This window comes from Terrapene carolina, unplaced genomic scaffold, assembly GCF_002925995.2.
Source record: "Terrapene carolina triunguis isolate 2854851 unplaced genomic scaffold, T_m_triunguis-2.0 Scaffold22, whole genome shotgun sequence".
NCBI lineage: Eukaryota > Metazoa > Chordata > Testudines > Emydidae > Terrapene > Terrapene triunguis.
In genome coordinates this window covers 16577529-16594060 of record NW_020664373.1, presented here as the reverse complement: position 1 = coordinate 16594060, position 16532 = coordinate 16577529, and the positions used below count along the sequence as shown (strand labels likewise).

Sequence of the window (16532 nt, the reverse complement as noted above, 5' to 3'; positions counted from 1 at the left end):
GTCCAAATTAACTTAAAATAATTACTTTTAATTTAGATAAAGGATATATTTGCTTTAACTTTCAAGGTTTTCACTACTCTGCAGCCTGCTAATTTGCCAATGACTAGTCCATGCATAACATCGCAGCAGAGTTAAATACCTGGCCCTATTTCAAGTTCTGAGCCAAGGTCAGAGATACATTTTTTGGCAGTACTTCTTGACAGGAATGCATCCCCTATGACTTTTTATGTCTGATATACAAAGACAGCAGGAAAGATAGTGCAGAAGTACCTTTCTGTCAAGAAGGGAAGTGAGATGTAAAAAGAAAAACACTGATTTTCAAAAACACTATGTTCCAATTAATATGATTTAGGATAAGAAAATGTTACTGCTACAAACAGGCTTCATTAAATAGAAAATTGCAAGTTACAAAGTTAAGATCAATATTAAATATAAAAAAATTACACTAACTTCTATTTGTAAACCAAAGCAGATGCACCATTTGACTTCATTAATCTGACAAATGCTTCCAGAGTACAATGCCGAAATGTGTGAATGGAATAGGATTCAGCACTGACAATCTCTGATCCAAAGTTATCAATAACAGAACCAAAACAGTGTCTTTCCCCATCCAAATTCCAATGAACCTTGTTTGAAAAGCTCCTTTTTCTACAGGAAGCCTTTTTTTCAAACCTACATGGAAACAAAAAGACCAAAAACTAACCGAACCATCAAAGACATTGTCATAAATGTTCTCTGTTCCACATCTCGGACAGGAAAACTTGAATCTTTCACAATCCCTATATTTCTCCTCATCAGTGAGCTGAGCTGGGCCACCAAGCAAGGCATCATTCTCCTCATCTTTATGGTAATGGTGATGGACTTTGAATTGGGAGGGATCCAGTCCTATTAATAAAAAATAAAAATTCCAAGACCAAAGTAAGCAATTCAGCTAGGTCAGTTTTTTTCCCTTAGATTTGGTACAACAGCTACAAAATGGGTCACAAAAATGTAAATTCAGAAAGTAAAAATCTGTCCTCAGGAAAAGATTGCTTTAAAAAATATAAATACATTTTACAATGTTTAACCTAAGATAAGGTTCATGTAACACGAAGAAATCACTTATCTTTTTATACAAGATTGCTTTATAAATAAAAGAAGCACACTGCATTATCCATCATGGGAGTATGCAACAGAACATTTTGTTTCTGAGGAAACCACTCCTAGCGGATGGTTTTATTGTTATTTTCTTTTTAAGTTACACTGAAAATATTTCAATAAAATGTGCATCGTTATTAAGAAACAGTCTTTAAATCAAAATGGGACCATTAAAACTGAAAACAGAGAATAAAAACCCCATTAAAGAAACACGGGTGCACTGCTATTACCAACTCCTTCAAGTCCGTATACAACTGCCAACTCTGATTTCAATGCAGTGGTCGATTTCATTTTGGCTCAGTGGTTAACAGCATGTAGGTTTCAATCTAATGCAGTGGTTAAAATTCAGGAGCAGCATTTAAAAAGGCAGTGTTGGAGACAAAATGATTTATTTTTGGTTGCCAGAACACAAGAATTTAAACAAATAAATATATATAAAAAAAATCCTAAAAATACTGACTCAATAAAAAGAAAAAAAAACCAACACAAGCACAAAGTTCATTTTCCCTAGTTATCTGAGGGTCAAAGTAAAGCTGATGAATTTCACATTTCTTGACATGTTTTTAGCAGCGTGTTTAACTCTTTTTTTTTTTTTTAAATAAAAAGGACTAGTTACTTAATCTGCAATTTATTTTTAACCCAGGTAAAGACAATCTAGATAAATGTCCATCAAAATTTATATTCTAATACGGACATATGACAAAATGTTCAGGAACAATGGCTTACTTTATTATAAAAGAAAAAGGCCTTAGAAAACATGTCTAAAAAGGAATATTTTCAGAATAAACTGAAAGTTTAAGAAAATTAAGCGAAGTAAGGAAGTAAAATGTGTCATCTCACATTATTTAAGTAAGTGTGAAATGCAACAATTTAGCAATGATTTTAAGGAAGTTGGAAAAGGATGAGTATCCAGCTCCACTTCTATATAAGACTGAAGTCTTTGTCTTACCAAGTGAAAAGAAACAATACTTATAGACCCAAAGAACTCACCTTGGCACAAAACTGAATTAAACTTGTATGATAACACCATTTAAAAATTTATCACAAAATAAAAAATTCTACAACTAATTTTTTAATCATTACACTATTTTTTTCTATAACTAATAAATGGGTCAGATTTAAGCAAGAGAAAGAAGTGTATTGCAAACAAAATACCAATTTAACCTATTTAATTTCAATTAAAAACTTATCCCAGACCAGCGTTTTAAGAATTTCCTATTATATATCTATATATATTTATATTTTACACAAAGGCAATTAACATGAATAAAGGCTAACATCATACCAAATTAGATTTTTAAACTTAGTATAGATTTTTACAGGTCATTAGAAATAAAAGAACATTTCTAATAGCAACTGTCGCACACTCCATGGTACACAGGGTCCCTTAAGAGAGACAGCATGTTTTTTTAAAAATAAGCTCATCTGTATGCTTTGAAAAAGACAAATGTTCTGCAAGACAAGTAGTAGATAAAAGTTTTATTTAAAATTTCTCTCCTCCTCCTCAACATTTTCTTTATACGTCAGATTCTCAGAGGGAAAAACAAAAGGTGGGCTATCTGAGGTCTAAGACAATAACGATGAGTGCAAGGACATATGAACGCTCTCTCTTTGTTGGAAATGTAGAAATGGAGTAAAAGGTAATGATGGCTACTTTAATGTAGAAATAGCAGTAAATTCCAATTACAAATGTATCTTTAATTCTTCCTCAAAGGATCTTTTACTACACTTAGATAATCCCTTTCACTAAATACAAATTAAAGAAGGGATATCATATTTTGCCCTTTCTGAGGAAGTCCACAGACTTTAGTTAAACTCTGATTTTCCAACTTTCAGGTTGTGAAAAATGGCGGGACAGGGTAGGTAGAGACACATGGGTAAAAATTCAAACAAATAGGTAATCTTCTTCTACTTCTTTAAAAAAATCTTTATCATTTGACTAGCTATTTTGATTGGGGAAAACAACAGAAGAATCATGGTGATGATTCAGCAAAGTATACCTTACTTAATCCATGTGAATAGTCCCACTGAATCAATGGGACTCATCAGGTGCTTAAAAAACATGCCTACATTAATTGATTTTCTTGCTGAATTGGGTCCTATATGATCTATTATTTCCTTTCATGGATTGTTACTTGGTTACTTAATCCATTTCAGAACACCAAGTTGCAGCCTCCACAGCAAGGCAGAATGCCCTATTTTGGTAAACAAAACCACAGCATGGAATATTTAAAGAATGGAAAAACTGCTCCTCTTCCCTTTGTAATACATTTTTTTTAAAAAGAAGGCCCCAAGAGTTGTAAGCAATAAACTTTTGCTTTTGACTCTTATCTTTCCATGACATTGGCAAACCCATATGATTTTGCCAATTATTTCAGATTTAGTTTCATACTGAACACTTTACTATCATTAAAGGCTCTGGACTACAGGTCAGTTTTTTAGCCTTAAAAAATGGAGAGGATGTATTTGTGATTTAAAAAAAAAATCCTTCAGAATTTAAGTAATGGTGAAGATAAACCAAAGAGACATACCTTTGTATGACAGAAATATACAAGAAAAGAAAGGTCTGGACGTTGCCATTGAAGTTGTAATTGTTGTTTTAAAATACTAAATGAATGATCACAGTTTATACTATTTTGGTTTGGTTACTAAAATAATTTGAAGTTAAAACTTTTGTAGGTGAGTTGGGGGTGGGGGGGGAAGAGGGCTGCTTTTTCCTCCAAAGACTAAAGTGGTGAGCATAAACAAAGCAGAAGTCATAAGGAGTGTCAGTTTTTAGGGCAACTATGGGAGATAGGGTAACAGATTGACTAATTTCTGTAGACTACCTAAAATTATTATCTTTAAAAAATTGAGATTAGTCTTAAAATCAGCGTTTTTTGGAAGCTATGCAAACAGAAAAGTTTATATACTTATACCTTTGCTCATTAGAGGTTTTGTGAAACAACAGGAAAATAGCAACAGAGGGTCCTGTGGCACCTTTAAGACTAACAGAAGTATTGGGAGCATAAGCTTTCGTGGGTAAGAACCTCACTTCTTCAGATGCAAAATAGTATCTGGTGCTGCCACCTAGAGACTAACGGTGTGAATTTCTTTTAGAATCACGTCACGTAAGTGGAAATGTACTTCAGCACCCAACTCCATACATACTGAAGGTACGGAAAGATTCTGATTATCTAAACCCTCAATATCATGCACTGCAAAGAATTCCCCTACCTAAAGACTTCTTTGCCAGTAACGCTCCATTATACAAATGCCCAAATAACCTTACCAACGTTGCTTAAATTTAGATAATAGGGATCTTACTATACTTCTAAGTTAAATAATTTGTTTGACTGAATAGACATCCTAAAAGGAAAACCTATATATAATCAAAACACTGGAGTGATTAAACTTTGATCTTGTAAAGAAAAAAATGAAAATATAAGTATTACTACTATAAACAAGGTTTATAGAATTAGCGGCTAGAGACAGAACACATCAATTTAGTCCAGTTCATTTCCTTGCCAGAGCAGGACTATTCTCAAACAATAATGCTTTACTTTATCTCTCTCTTTTTTTTTTTTTAAATGTACTTATCACACACTAAGCACATGTTTGTAATTTAAAAAAACACACAAAAAAGAGACCCCATGCTTGCTCTCCAAAAAAGAACCCTCATGGTCTCCCCTAAATCACACTTCAAGCAAGGGCCTGCACCTTGTTAACAAATTCTGACCATCAATAGCATACAAAGGAATTATATAGTTGATACCGAATTCACAGCACCCAGAGATTTAAATAAGGGGCTGTTAACTCATGCACTTTATCTGATCTCCAGTTAAGATATTGTGGAATACAAGGTTGCTCAGCAAAGTATGTGAATAGCACAGCTGAGCAGTTTTTTTTTTTTTTTTTTTTTTAATAAATCTTGAATGACCAAGATTTATTAAAATTAAAACTGATCAATTCATGGATGTGGTGGTTAGGAAATATAATCATATTGCTTTGTCTTTCCTCTCCCTCCTACTCAAACCCACAGATGTGGTTTCCCTTCATTGTATAATATGACAAAATAGACTGTAAATTCTCTGGGGGAAAGAACCACGTACAATTTATATGTACAGTGAAGAGTGTAGCACAGTTTGGGGAGCTGTAAAATAAATAAAAGGAATTTGCTTTGGTAATTCCTATAGAACATTTTTTGAACTTTGTCCTACCTTTAAAATGGGTTTCTATAAAATTACATTTGGTAGCCCATACGAATGGGTTCTCCTCAGAACAAATAAGACAGGCAGCGATTACCAGAAGAAAAAATAATCTCCTGAAAAAAGTAGTCACCATTACTAAACTAAACAGGAACTAGAAAAGCAACTTTCTTAAATTAACATGCTGCAAAACTGCTAGCATGTCAAATAAAGAACACCAGTATCTGCATAAGCCTATGGACCACTAGAATTTCTCATGGAAATCAATTATACAGACATGGGGAAATTTCTCTTTTATGCAGCAAACAGCTTCAGTAATTCACACAGGCTTTTAAACACCAGTAAGTTTCAAAGGGGGAGTGAACTCCACAGAATTTGTGTCTCAGTTGCTTGGCCGCTTTTAGAAAACACCTTACTAAGGGATGAGAGAAACACACTCAGTAGATCCTAGGACAGAAATAAATTTGAGAATGTTGACCTTTTGAAAATGGTACTTGAGACAGATCTTGCTCTAGGTTGCATTGGAGAAAGCTAAAGAAGTCAGCTAGTTCGCACCAAAAAGGAGATACTCATTGTCTTCTGAAGAAGGTTCTTCAGCAATCTATCTTCCGTTAATTTCCTCGGACTCAAGAAGGATATTGACATTGCATAGCACTTCAGAATCAAGGTACCACAAATCATAACCCTTTTGGATAGGCTCCTGAGATGGGTGCTAGAGAGACAATAGGTTGCTTTTGTGAGGATGTAATGGAACTGGGTGATGGACAATAGGGTCAGGTCTGCAAACCAATTTATTCAGAGCCACACTGGGGCTGTGGAAATCAGTTTAATTTGGCCACGGATACTTTCTCAGGACCTTCGGAATAATGAAAGGAAAAAGAAAGGAACATATAGAGTTTGCTGTGATTTTCAGGGACAGTAAATCTATACATCCCTAAGACTAGACAGATTCCTCTTCACCCCACCCCAAGTCCAAAGATAGAGAACTTACAGATGGAACTTATAAGCAAACATATCTGTTATTTAGAGTTATCTACATTCTGCAAATCTGGTGTAATACTTGTGGACTGAGGTTCCATTCTCCAGCATTTAAAGTAGAGTGGCTGAACTAGTCTGCTCTGAGGCTGAAATCACCAGCATAGTATGTGGAGTGCTTTAACATCACAGAAAATCTTTTCTGCTCATTTCAAGATAAGCAATGTTTCCCTGAGCAGGGCTATACTTCATCTGCCATGACTAGTGAGGTGAGCCATCACTGCAGCATTCGCTAAATGGAGAACGACCCAATTCTGTAAAATAGGAGATCTGAAGTTGTTTCTGGCTCTTTGATCACTTGCTCTGCAAAGACATCTGGTTCACATGACATTTCTCACTACAGTGGCTCAATTCAGATCACACTGTTTGAAAAGATAAGCAAAGTTTAATCCATCAGACACAATATTTTCCTAAAATTATCCAGAACGGAGGGTTTCTTCTTCAGAAAGAAATGTTCTTGGATCCACTGCAAGAAGACAGAAAGCCAGGATTTCCTGTGTAACAGAGACTAAGACATATAGGGCTGGTCTATACTACAAATTTAGGTCAGTTTAACTATACTGCTCTGTGCTATGAAAAATTTCACACCTTCTGCGATGTAGTTAAGCCAACCTAAGCTCCAGGGTAGACATTACTAGGTCAATAGACAAATTGTTCCATAAACCTAGTTACCACCTCTCAGAGAGGTGGATTTACTACAGTGAAGGAAGAACCCCTTCTGTCACTGTAATAAGCGTCTAACAGCAGCAGCACAGTTGCCTAGTGTAAGCATAGGCAAAGTAAAAACAAGAAGACATTAAAGAATCAAATGATTTGTTTGGTTACCTGATGAGGCTGAAGACAACATTCTAGCCACTATAAAAACAAATTTCTGCTGCATTCCGGAGACAAATATATGTAGGCCACTATCCAGTGCCTCAGGATAATACAAGATTAAATCTTCAACTGCTCTATCTAGGCCATTACCAAAATGTCCACTGCCCCTGAACTGCAGAAAGATCCCAGAATAACTTATTAGAGCCTGGAATGTTTCTAGATCACTCAAAGATTTATGATAGAACTCTGATCAACTATGTGAGAATAATATTTTTATTTTTAATGTGGGTCTCTGGAAAAAAGACTTGGTTTCTACCACCCAATACAGTTTACATGCTAGAGAACATTCCTGATAAAATGCTGCCAAAATAAGGAAACTTCAGGGGCATGGAGATATCAAACTGAACGTATTTGGTTGTTAATCTTACAAGATGCTGCAATAGGTATATGGATGATCAGTCTTGCAGAGCTACAGATGCCTAAAAAAAAAAAAAAACCATCTCTGCTGTACAAATATTATACACCAAAAAAAAATCCCATCTTCAATCGCGCTGCAAAATGCAGTTTATGCATTTGGAAACAATAGAATCTACAGAGCGTTGAACAGTTTTTAAAATCTCGCCATTACATTTTGGAGTGCCTAAACGGAAACTAAGCTCTTTTGAGCCCCAATTGTGGGTACTGAATACTTTTGAAAATCCGGTCCTATATCTATAAGGCTAGCATAATCTTCTGAAGAATTTTTTTGGCTTTTGAAAACAAATGGATATAACTCAGGAATCTTTTTTGTCTTTCTCTGCCTCAGGATAATACAAGATTAAATCTTCAACTGCTCTATCTAGGCCATTACCAAAATGTCCACTGCCTCTGAACTGTAGGATTTGACTTTTCTTTTGATTGTTCTGAAACTCATATGCAAAGTCAGCACTCCACTGGACACAGACATAACGATTAGTGATCCATTAGTGATTATCTTTGAAAAGTCATGGAAGATGGGAAAGATTCCAGAGGACGAGAAAAGGGAAAAATATAGTGCCAATCTATAAAAAGAGAAATAAGGACAACCCGGGAATTACAGACAAATCAACTTAACTTCAGTATCCGGAAAGATAATGGAGCAAATAATAAAGCAATCAATTTGCAAACACCTAGAAGATAGTGATAAGTAACAGTCAGCATGGACTTATCAAGAACAAATCATGTCAAAGCAACCAAACAGCATTTTTTTACAGGGTAACAAGCCTTGTGGATAAGGGTGAAGCAGCTGATGTGGTATATCTTGACTTTAGTGAGGCTTTTGATACTGTCTTGCATGACCTTCTCAAACAAACTAAAGAAATACAACCTAGATGCAGCTACAATAAGGAGGGTACATAACTAGTTGGAAAACCATTCCCAGAGAGTCATCATCAGTGGTTCACAGTCAAGCTGGAAGGGCATATCAAGTGGGATCCCACAGGGATCAGTTCTGAGTCTGATTCTATTCAATATAAGAACATAAGAATGGCCATACTGGGTCATACCAAAGGTCCATCTAGCCCAGTATCCTGTCTTCCGATGGTGGCCAATACCAGGTGCCCCAGAGGAAATGAACATAACAAGTAATCATCAAGTGATCCATCCCCGTCACCCATTCCCAGTTTCTGGCAAACAGAGGCTAGGGACACAACCTCTGCCCATCCTGGCTAATAGCCATTGATGGATCTATATTCTGTGAATTTATCTAGTTCTTTTTTTAACCCTGTTATAGTCTTGGCCTTCACAACATCCTCTGGCAAAGAGTTCCACGGGTTGACTACATTGTGTGAAGAATCTTAATCAATGATTTAAATAATGGCATAGAGAGTACATTTATAAAGTTTGTGGACGATGGGGTTGGGAGGGGTTGCAAGTGCTTTGGAGGATAGGATTTTAAGTCAAAATGATCTGGACAAACTGGAGAAAGGTCTGAAGCAAACAGGATGAAATTCAATAAGGACAAATGCAAAGTACTCCACTTAGGAAGGAACAGATACAAAATGGGAAATGACTGCCTAGGAAGGAGTTCTGAAGAAAGGGATTTGGGGGTCATAGTAGATCATAAGCTAAATATGAGTCAACAGTGTAACACAGTTGCAAAAAAAAAGCAAACATCGTTCTGGGATGTATTAACGGGAGTGTTGTAAGCAATACACGAGAAGTAATTCTTCTGCTCAACTGGAGTACTGTGTCCAGTTCTGGGGGCCGCATTTCAGGAAAAATGTGGACAAATTGGAGAAAGTTCACAGTTATTATAGGTCTAGAAAACATGACCTATGAGCGAAGATTGAAAAAATTGGGTTTGTTTAGTTTGGAGAAGAGAAGACTGAGAGGGGACATGCTGACAGTTTTCAAGTACATAAAAGGATGTCACAAGGAGGAGGGAGAAAAATTGTTCTCCTTAACCTCGGAGGATAGGACAAGAAGCAATGGGCTTAAATTGCAGCAAGGGCAGTTTAGGTTGGACATCAGGAAAAACTTCCTAACTGTAAGGGTAGGTAAGCACTGGAATAAATTGCCTAGGGATGTTGTGGAATCTCCATCACTAGAGATTTTTAAGAGCAGGTTAGACACCTGTCAGAGATGGCCCAACCTTTTTGTGGCCAGTTGCACATTCATGTTTTCAGAAGAGTGTGGCGGGCGCCAACAATTTTTCAAGGCTTATTTTGTATTTGTACATTAAATAATACGAAAAACATCATACTTAATATTACATAATATATGAATCCAGACAGAAGCCGCGAGGACAGAGAACACCGGGGCCCGCGGCCCCGGAGTACTCTGTCCCCAGCAGGCGTGGGGCCCCGGCTTTTCTCCCCTGCTGGGCACTAGGCAGGCCCCACGCCTGCCGGGAACAGAAAACACCGCGCCTGCAGCCTGAGTTATCTGTTCCCGTCAGGTGCGGGGCCGCGGCTTCTCTCCCTTGCTGGGCACTAGGCGGGCGCACATAAATACCCCGGCGGGTGCCATGGCGCCCGCGGGCACCACGTTGAGGACCACTGGTCTAGATAATACCTCAGTCCACTGCAATCAAGGCAGGACTGCACTAGATGACCTATTGAGGTCCCTTCCAGTCCTACGATTCTATGGTTCTATGATTCTATAGCACCAGCTTGAAAGTTAATAGTTAAAATGGTACAATCCAATTTCCTTTTAAACTTTTTAACATTCTATTATGGGAGGATGGAACCTTGTCAATATCTCTTAGCAAAACATTAAGAGTTCCAACTTCCTCCAAGCCATAGATCCCTGAATAAAACATCTATTTTAACACTGTTTCCATCTTCCTTCCTGATCTGATAAAGAAGCTACCTCTTCCAAGGGAGCATATGATTTTTTAGAACACCCTTCAGTGAGGGAAGTGATCCTGGTAAGGGAGCTCCAGATTTCTCTCTCTTCTCATTAGGGAGCTCATAACTATTTCTTGAGGATCGCATGCTTCATAGCTTACGTAGGGCAAGCCTACTGCACATATGAAGTGATTCTTACATCCCTCCATTCCTGCCCACAAGCTCGTGTGCCATCCTCCCATCCCCCTTTTTCAGGGACTTCCTGAAACTCCTCCCAATCATCCCTGAAAGGGGTTCTGTGTGCTCCCATTTCTCCCTCCTCCCATACCAGGGTCCCCCATTTCCCTCTCCTCATATCAATAGCCCTCTGTGCACCCCCATTCCCACTTCCGCTAATGTCCCCCTTATTTCCCATAGCAGAAGCTCTGTGTGCCCTCTATCACCCCATATCAGGTACCCCCAACCTCCTGACCTGGGGTTCTGGGCCCCTTTCCATTCCCCTTCCCCCCACACCAACATCCCCAATCTCCTCTAAGCAAAGTTTCAGTGCATCCCCTAATGTCCAAACCCCTCAGCAGGGGTTCTGTGTACCTCCCCCATAGAAGGGTCATACACTCATAGAATCATAGAATATCAGGGTTGGAAGGGACCTCAGGAGGTCATCTAGTCCAACCCCCTGCTCAAAGCAGGACCAATCCCCAGATTTTTGCCCCAGATCCCTAAATGACCCCCTCAAGGATTGAACTCACAACCCTGGGTTTAGGAGGCCAATGCTCAAACCACTGAGCTATCCCTCCCCTCCCCCCCATGGCAGGGACTAAGAAAACCTTCATCACACCCTTCCCCATGCAGGGGGGCTCTGCCTTCCCCCTTCCTCTCCTTCCTCTTTCCCCCATACCAGGACTCCCCAATCTTCCCCTCACCTGCGGTTCTTTGTGCCCCATTCTTCCCTCTCCCCATGCCAGGGGCTGTGTGCATGCTCCCATTCCTTTCTCCCCCATTCTTCCTCCACCCCACTCCTCCAACATTATTCTTTTTTCTGTCTGTGAGGGCAAATTCAGCTCTCAGTTACATTCAGAGTGTCAACATGTAAAACTCTATTGGGAGGATGGGCAGAGATAAGATAGGATCACTGCTATGCTGGAAGGTGCTAATGGGGCCATCAACCAGTTTGATCTAGACAACTGCAGAGGTGCTCGAAGCTGTGGCTTTTGTAAACAGCTGGCAGGGGCTTCCTGTCTCTCCTATTTTCCAATTTTCTCCAAAATCAATAAGGTTCTGGTACTGATGCCTAGAATACTCCCTGATATTTTAGAACAGATTAGTAGAGCCTGGCATGGATACGAAATTTGTATCTGCATCTGATCTGTGATCCGCAAACATGGCCCAGGGATATGAAGTGGATATCCGCAGATTTGCAGAGCTCTATCGATTGGATGCAGTGTTCTAAAGATTTCCCATTACATATGCAATGACAGACAGACACAGAAATGCTGTCAAGTTGAATGTAAGACCTCCATCAGCTCGGCCAATTAATTACCTTTGGGAGGAAATAAAATGAAAAATGACGTATATAGATATTCATGTTATATTTTCTATAAAAGAGTTAGAAAATAAACCCTTTGTTGGAGAAGATTTACAAGTAACTTACTAAACAATGAACTTTTCCTCTGAATAGGGAGCTGTGGAGGTGCCCTTTCTGTGTGGGTTAGGAAAAGTTTTACTGTTTTTTCTGCCATCATCTAAAGAAAAAAAAAGTTCTTCTAAGAAAAGCTCAGGCACCTGCACCTCTCTCAGGTGGAGCGAAAATGGGTGAATCTGCGTGCACCTGCAGCAGTAATCGTCTCTCTCTTGATTTTTCCACTTGCCTGACACACAAGGAAGGAAGGACCCATTACTATGGATTACTAGAGCGCCTGCCTAGGAAAAAGGTCTTTATTGCCATATTTCTGAAAAGATATATCTTTAATCTTTAATGAAAAGGTATTAACAGAGAAGCAAGTTTCTTTTTTCCTGGACAGATGCCAAAGAGCACATAGTCTAACTGTGTAGTATGTTTTCACAAGATTTTCTTAAATTGCTAAGAAACAACAGTGCTGACATTTATAAAAACTAAAGGGTGTCAGACAGAGTTAGATTTTACAACCCTTACTCATACAGATGAGCACTTACTCATATGAGTAACTTCACTCAAGTCAATAGGACTACTCATGTGACTAAGCATACAACTAATCCACACTGCTGCGCTATCTAGGTCATACAAAGTATAAGAATACGACCACGCTGCAGCTGAAAACGTGCCTCCCAGCCTGGGTAGACAGACTCATGCTAATTCAAGCAGAGCTAACAAACGCTGCAGCATCATAGGCAGCAATTTCGTTTAGCTGCCCAAGTCCAAGCCTGCCCAAAGCCCTGGGTTTGAGTTTGGGTGGCTAGCTGAAGTTGCCACGCGTGTAGCAATGCCCACACTGTTATTTTTAGAGAGCTAGCATGAGTCTGTCTATCCAGGCTGGGAAGTTCATTTCTAGCTGCAGTGTAGACATACCCTAACTAGTCTCTCCCCAACACAGACTGACCTGAAGAACAGATTCCCTAATGTGCTTCTGCTAAGAAATGATGTGCATTAATTCTGCTCACTCTGCCTCTTGATGCTCTCTGGATAAAGTGAGTTTTAGATACTTACCTAACCATGTTGCAATGAGAACAGAGTCAATTCCATCTATGGGCTCACAGATTCGAGCCACTACGGGGTGAATCTGTTGTGACAGATAGTACTGAGTATCAACAGTAAGATTTTCTTGTTTTTGCAGCTGTTCTGGAGCATACGCTCTCTGGCTGGCACTCAGATTTGACCCATCCTAAGAAAGGGGACACACACAAAACAAACCAAGAGAAAAAAAGTCAGTCATATGTGGGTTGGAGTTGGGGTTAGACATTTCAGCATTATAAAACTATGTTTTTAAAAAAAGGGTACCATGGATTCCTTCCTTCAGCTATTTTATTACATATCCAATACAAATTCAAGAAATCTGAAGAAACAGGTTACACTTTTGTTGCTGGCATTAGCTAGTAAATTCAAGAACATAAATCCAGCTTGTATTATTACAGCTTGTGTGTGCAAATCAGTAATAGTAGACAGAGTAAACAGTCCCATCTGTCAATTCAGAAATGCACAATGAAAATATACTGTTACCATAAGCCCAGTTAAAAGTATGCAGAGGGCAAACATTTTGGGATCACCTTATATTAAATCAGCATTATCACATTACAGTAATCGTTAGAGCAGCTTCCTAAGCGTTGTGGTGGATTCTCCATCACTGGAAATTTTTTCATCAGATTGGATTTTTTTCTAAAAGATATGTTCATGTTCAAACAGGAAGTAATTCATGATCTGTGTTACACAGGAGGTCAGATTAGATGATCACAATGGTCCCTTCTGACCTTAGAATCAAATAATCTATTGTAACAAGCAGATACCAAAACCACAGCCTTACATTAATGTGCTAAAATAATCAGTGGTGCATCATCAAAGAAAAGACAAAACACTAAGTGGAAGAATGGAAGGAGGAATTAAGAGAGCAAGACTGAATCTATTTTGCTAAGAAGTTTATTGTAGGTTCTACATAGACAGGAATAAAAATGGGTTGATGGAGAAGAAACTGTCAGACACCAATGCATAGATAAATAGCACCACAGAGACAGTGTGATCAACCCAAAAGGGTTGAGTAGCGTAAGAAATTCTTTGCAATCCTTCTTGTCAAGAGCGCCATTCTGGAGTTCCAGAGAGCACAAGGAGCCTTTCTTAAACAGAAAAAAATTGAAAACAGAGGCTGAAACAAGTTGGAATCAGAGGCTAAAATGCAGGTTGAAAATGGGGCTGGTGGGAGGGTAGAGAAAAATCTTGAGTTCCAAGAAAAAACTGGATTCTAACCCCGTAATCCATCAAGGAGCCATGCCCCAAGGCAGACAGCTACTATGTTGGGATGAAGCACACAACTCTCATCCCGTGAAAGGAGATGAGGAATGGTCAGGAACATGAACAGCAGTTGGACACAGAAGTGAAGCAGGTAAGGGTACCAAGCTGGTCTCAGTCAGGTCAACACTATAACGGTAACTCTGACTTTGTTTTGTCTGATCTTGTTCATTACCCTTAGTATCAGTGGCACTGGAGGAAATGCATAGAACAGACTCTTCTTCCAAGATAGAAGAAAGAGTAGTGGCCCAGACCCCTCTTGATCAGAAAACAGGATACTTCCTGTTCCTGGAGATGGCAAAGAGATCACTTCTAGCAGTCCCCATCTTTGGAATATGCTGTGGAGAACGTGGGTGTCTAGCTCCCATTTGTAATCCTGTGAGACGTATCTGCCGCGAACATCAGCTGCAGTGTGCTGAATACCTGGGAGGTAGACTGCTGAAATTTGGATCTGATGAGCCATGCACCAATTCCATAGTTTCATGGCTTCAGCACACAGGAATTATTGATATAGAACAGGCAGGATCCGTTGTCTGCCATGACCCTGATTAATTTGCTCCTGATGAGGAGTAGGAAATGAAAGCAAGTGTTCCTGACAATCCTGAGCTTCAACACATTCATGTGAAGACTGGTTTCTTGAGTTGTCCATCTCTCCTAGTTGTGAAGATATTGAGGTGGGCTCCCCATCCCAACAGCGATGCATCTCTGTTGTTAAAGTCACTGTTGGGGCTGGGCGACAAAAAAGAACGTTTGCACCGACATTGAGTTGACCCTTCCACCAGTCTAAGGAGTTCCTCACTTGTAGAGGAACTGTCACCTTCTATCCAAGGTATCTGACCGGAGATTAGATCTTTCTGAGCCAACTCTGGAAGTGATAGAGACATAACCTTTCATGATTGGTCACAAAACTGCCATGTGTCCTAAGAGCTGAAAACAGTTCCTTATTGTGATTCCTGAGGCATGTTGCACATACGCTAAGAAGAAGGGCTCCCCTGAACTTTCTGTACCAGATCTGATAAGGTTACGAACCTGTCTAAGGGAAGGTACGCTAAAGCTATTAATGAGTCCAAATATGCCCCTATAAATTATATCTCCTCTACAAGAATGTGGACTTTTTAATATTCAGCTGCAGACCTAACTTCTGAAACAGACCAAAGTCTGGGTAGATGACAGCACTACTTTGTAGGAACGGTCCTGGGGTAGCCAGTCGTCGAGGTACAGGAAGACTAGGATCGCTTCTTGTCAGAAGTAAGCAGCCATTACTGCTAGGACTTCTGAGAACACCCTGGGGGCCAAGTAAAGGCCAAACAGAAACACTCAGCATTGGAAACGATCCTGTCGTATAGTGAACAGTAAGTATTTCCTGTGCAATGGATGTATCATGATATGGAAATAGGCATCTTGTAGGTCAAGAGCCGAAAACCAAACCCCTTTCTCCAGTGAAGGAATTATAGCTGCCAGAGTCACCATTCTGAATTTTTGAGACTTTATGAACTTGTTTACAAGTTTTAGAACGAAGTTCGGTCTCTACCCTCCATCCTTCTTTGGCACAGGAAATAATTTGAGTAAAATCCCTTGCCCTTATGAGGAGGAGGAATCAGCTCTATTGCTCCTAATCGAAGGAGAGAGTTCACTTGTCTCAATAAAAGCTTGTGGGAGGGGTCCCTGAAGAAGAATGAGGAAGGGAGGTGGGTGCAAGGGAGGGAGGGAACTATGTAAAATGGATGGTACAGCCCTATGTTGACTCACTTGTCTATAGTGATCTGCCTCCAAGCATACAGGAAACAGGCAAAAGGAGGGGATCAGGGCTAATGCATGCAGATGTAAATCCCAAGGTGTGGAATGGATTGAACCCTCAACCAACCCATCAAAACTGTTGCTTTGAAGATGGCTGGGTGGTCATGGAGAGCAGATGGCAGTCCTTTTTCTTTGAAATCTGTCTCTCTTTCTGGGGGATTCAGTGGATTTATGGAACCAAGAAAACTGAGCAGGAAACAATCTCTGGACGGTCTGTGACCTACTAAACCTTTTTTTGATAAAGTTATTTTGTTGATAAAAGCAAAGTAATGCACATGG

General features: G+C 39.4%; 1 protein-coding gene across 1 annotated transcript in view; it reads right to left on the bottom strand.

Moving 5' to 3' along the window:
• LOC112118062 (DNA polymerase alpha catalytic subunit) overlaps positions 1 to 16532 on the bottom strand; it is a 349709-nt gene that overhangs the window by 161257 nt on the left and 171920 nt on the right. The window contains exons 32-33 of the mRNA XM_026648867.1: positions 13167 to 13341; positions 704 to 885 (exon numbers count right to left, since the gene is read on the bottom strand). Of these exons, the coding sequence (XP_026504652.1) occupies positions 704 to 885; positions 13167 to 13341 (357 nt within the window). The remainder of the gene's footprint in view (positions 1 to 703; positions 886 to 13166; positions 13342 to 16532) is intronic.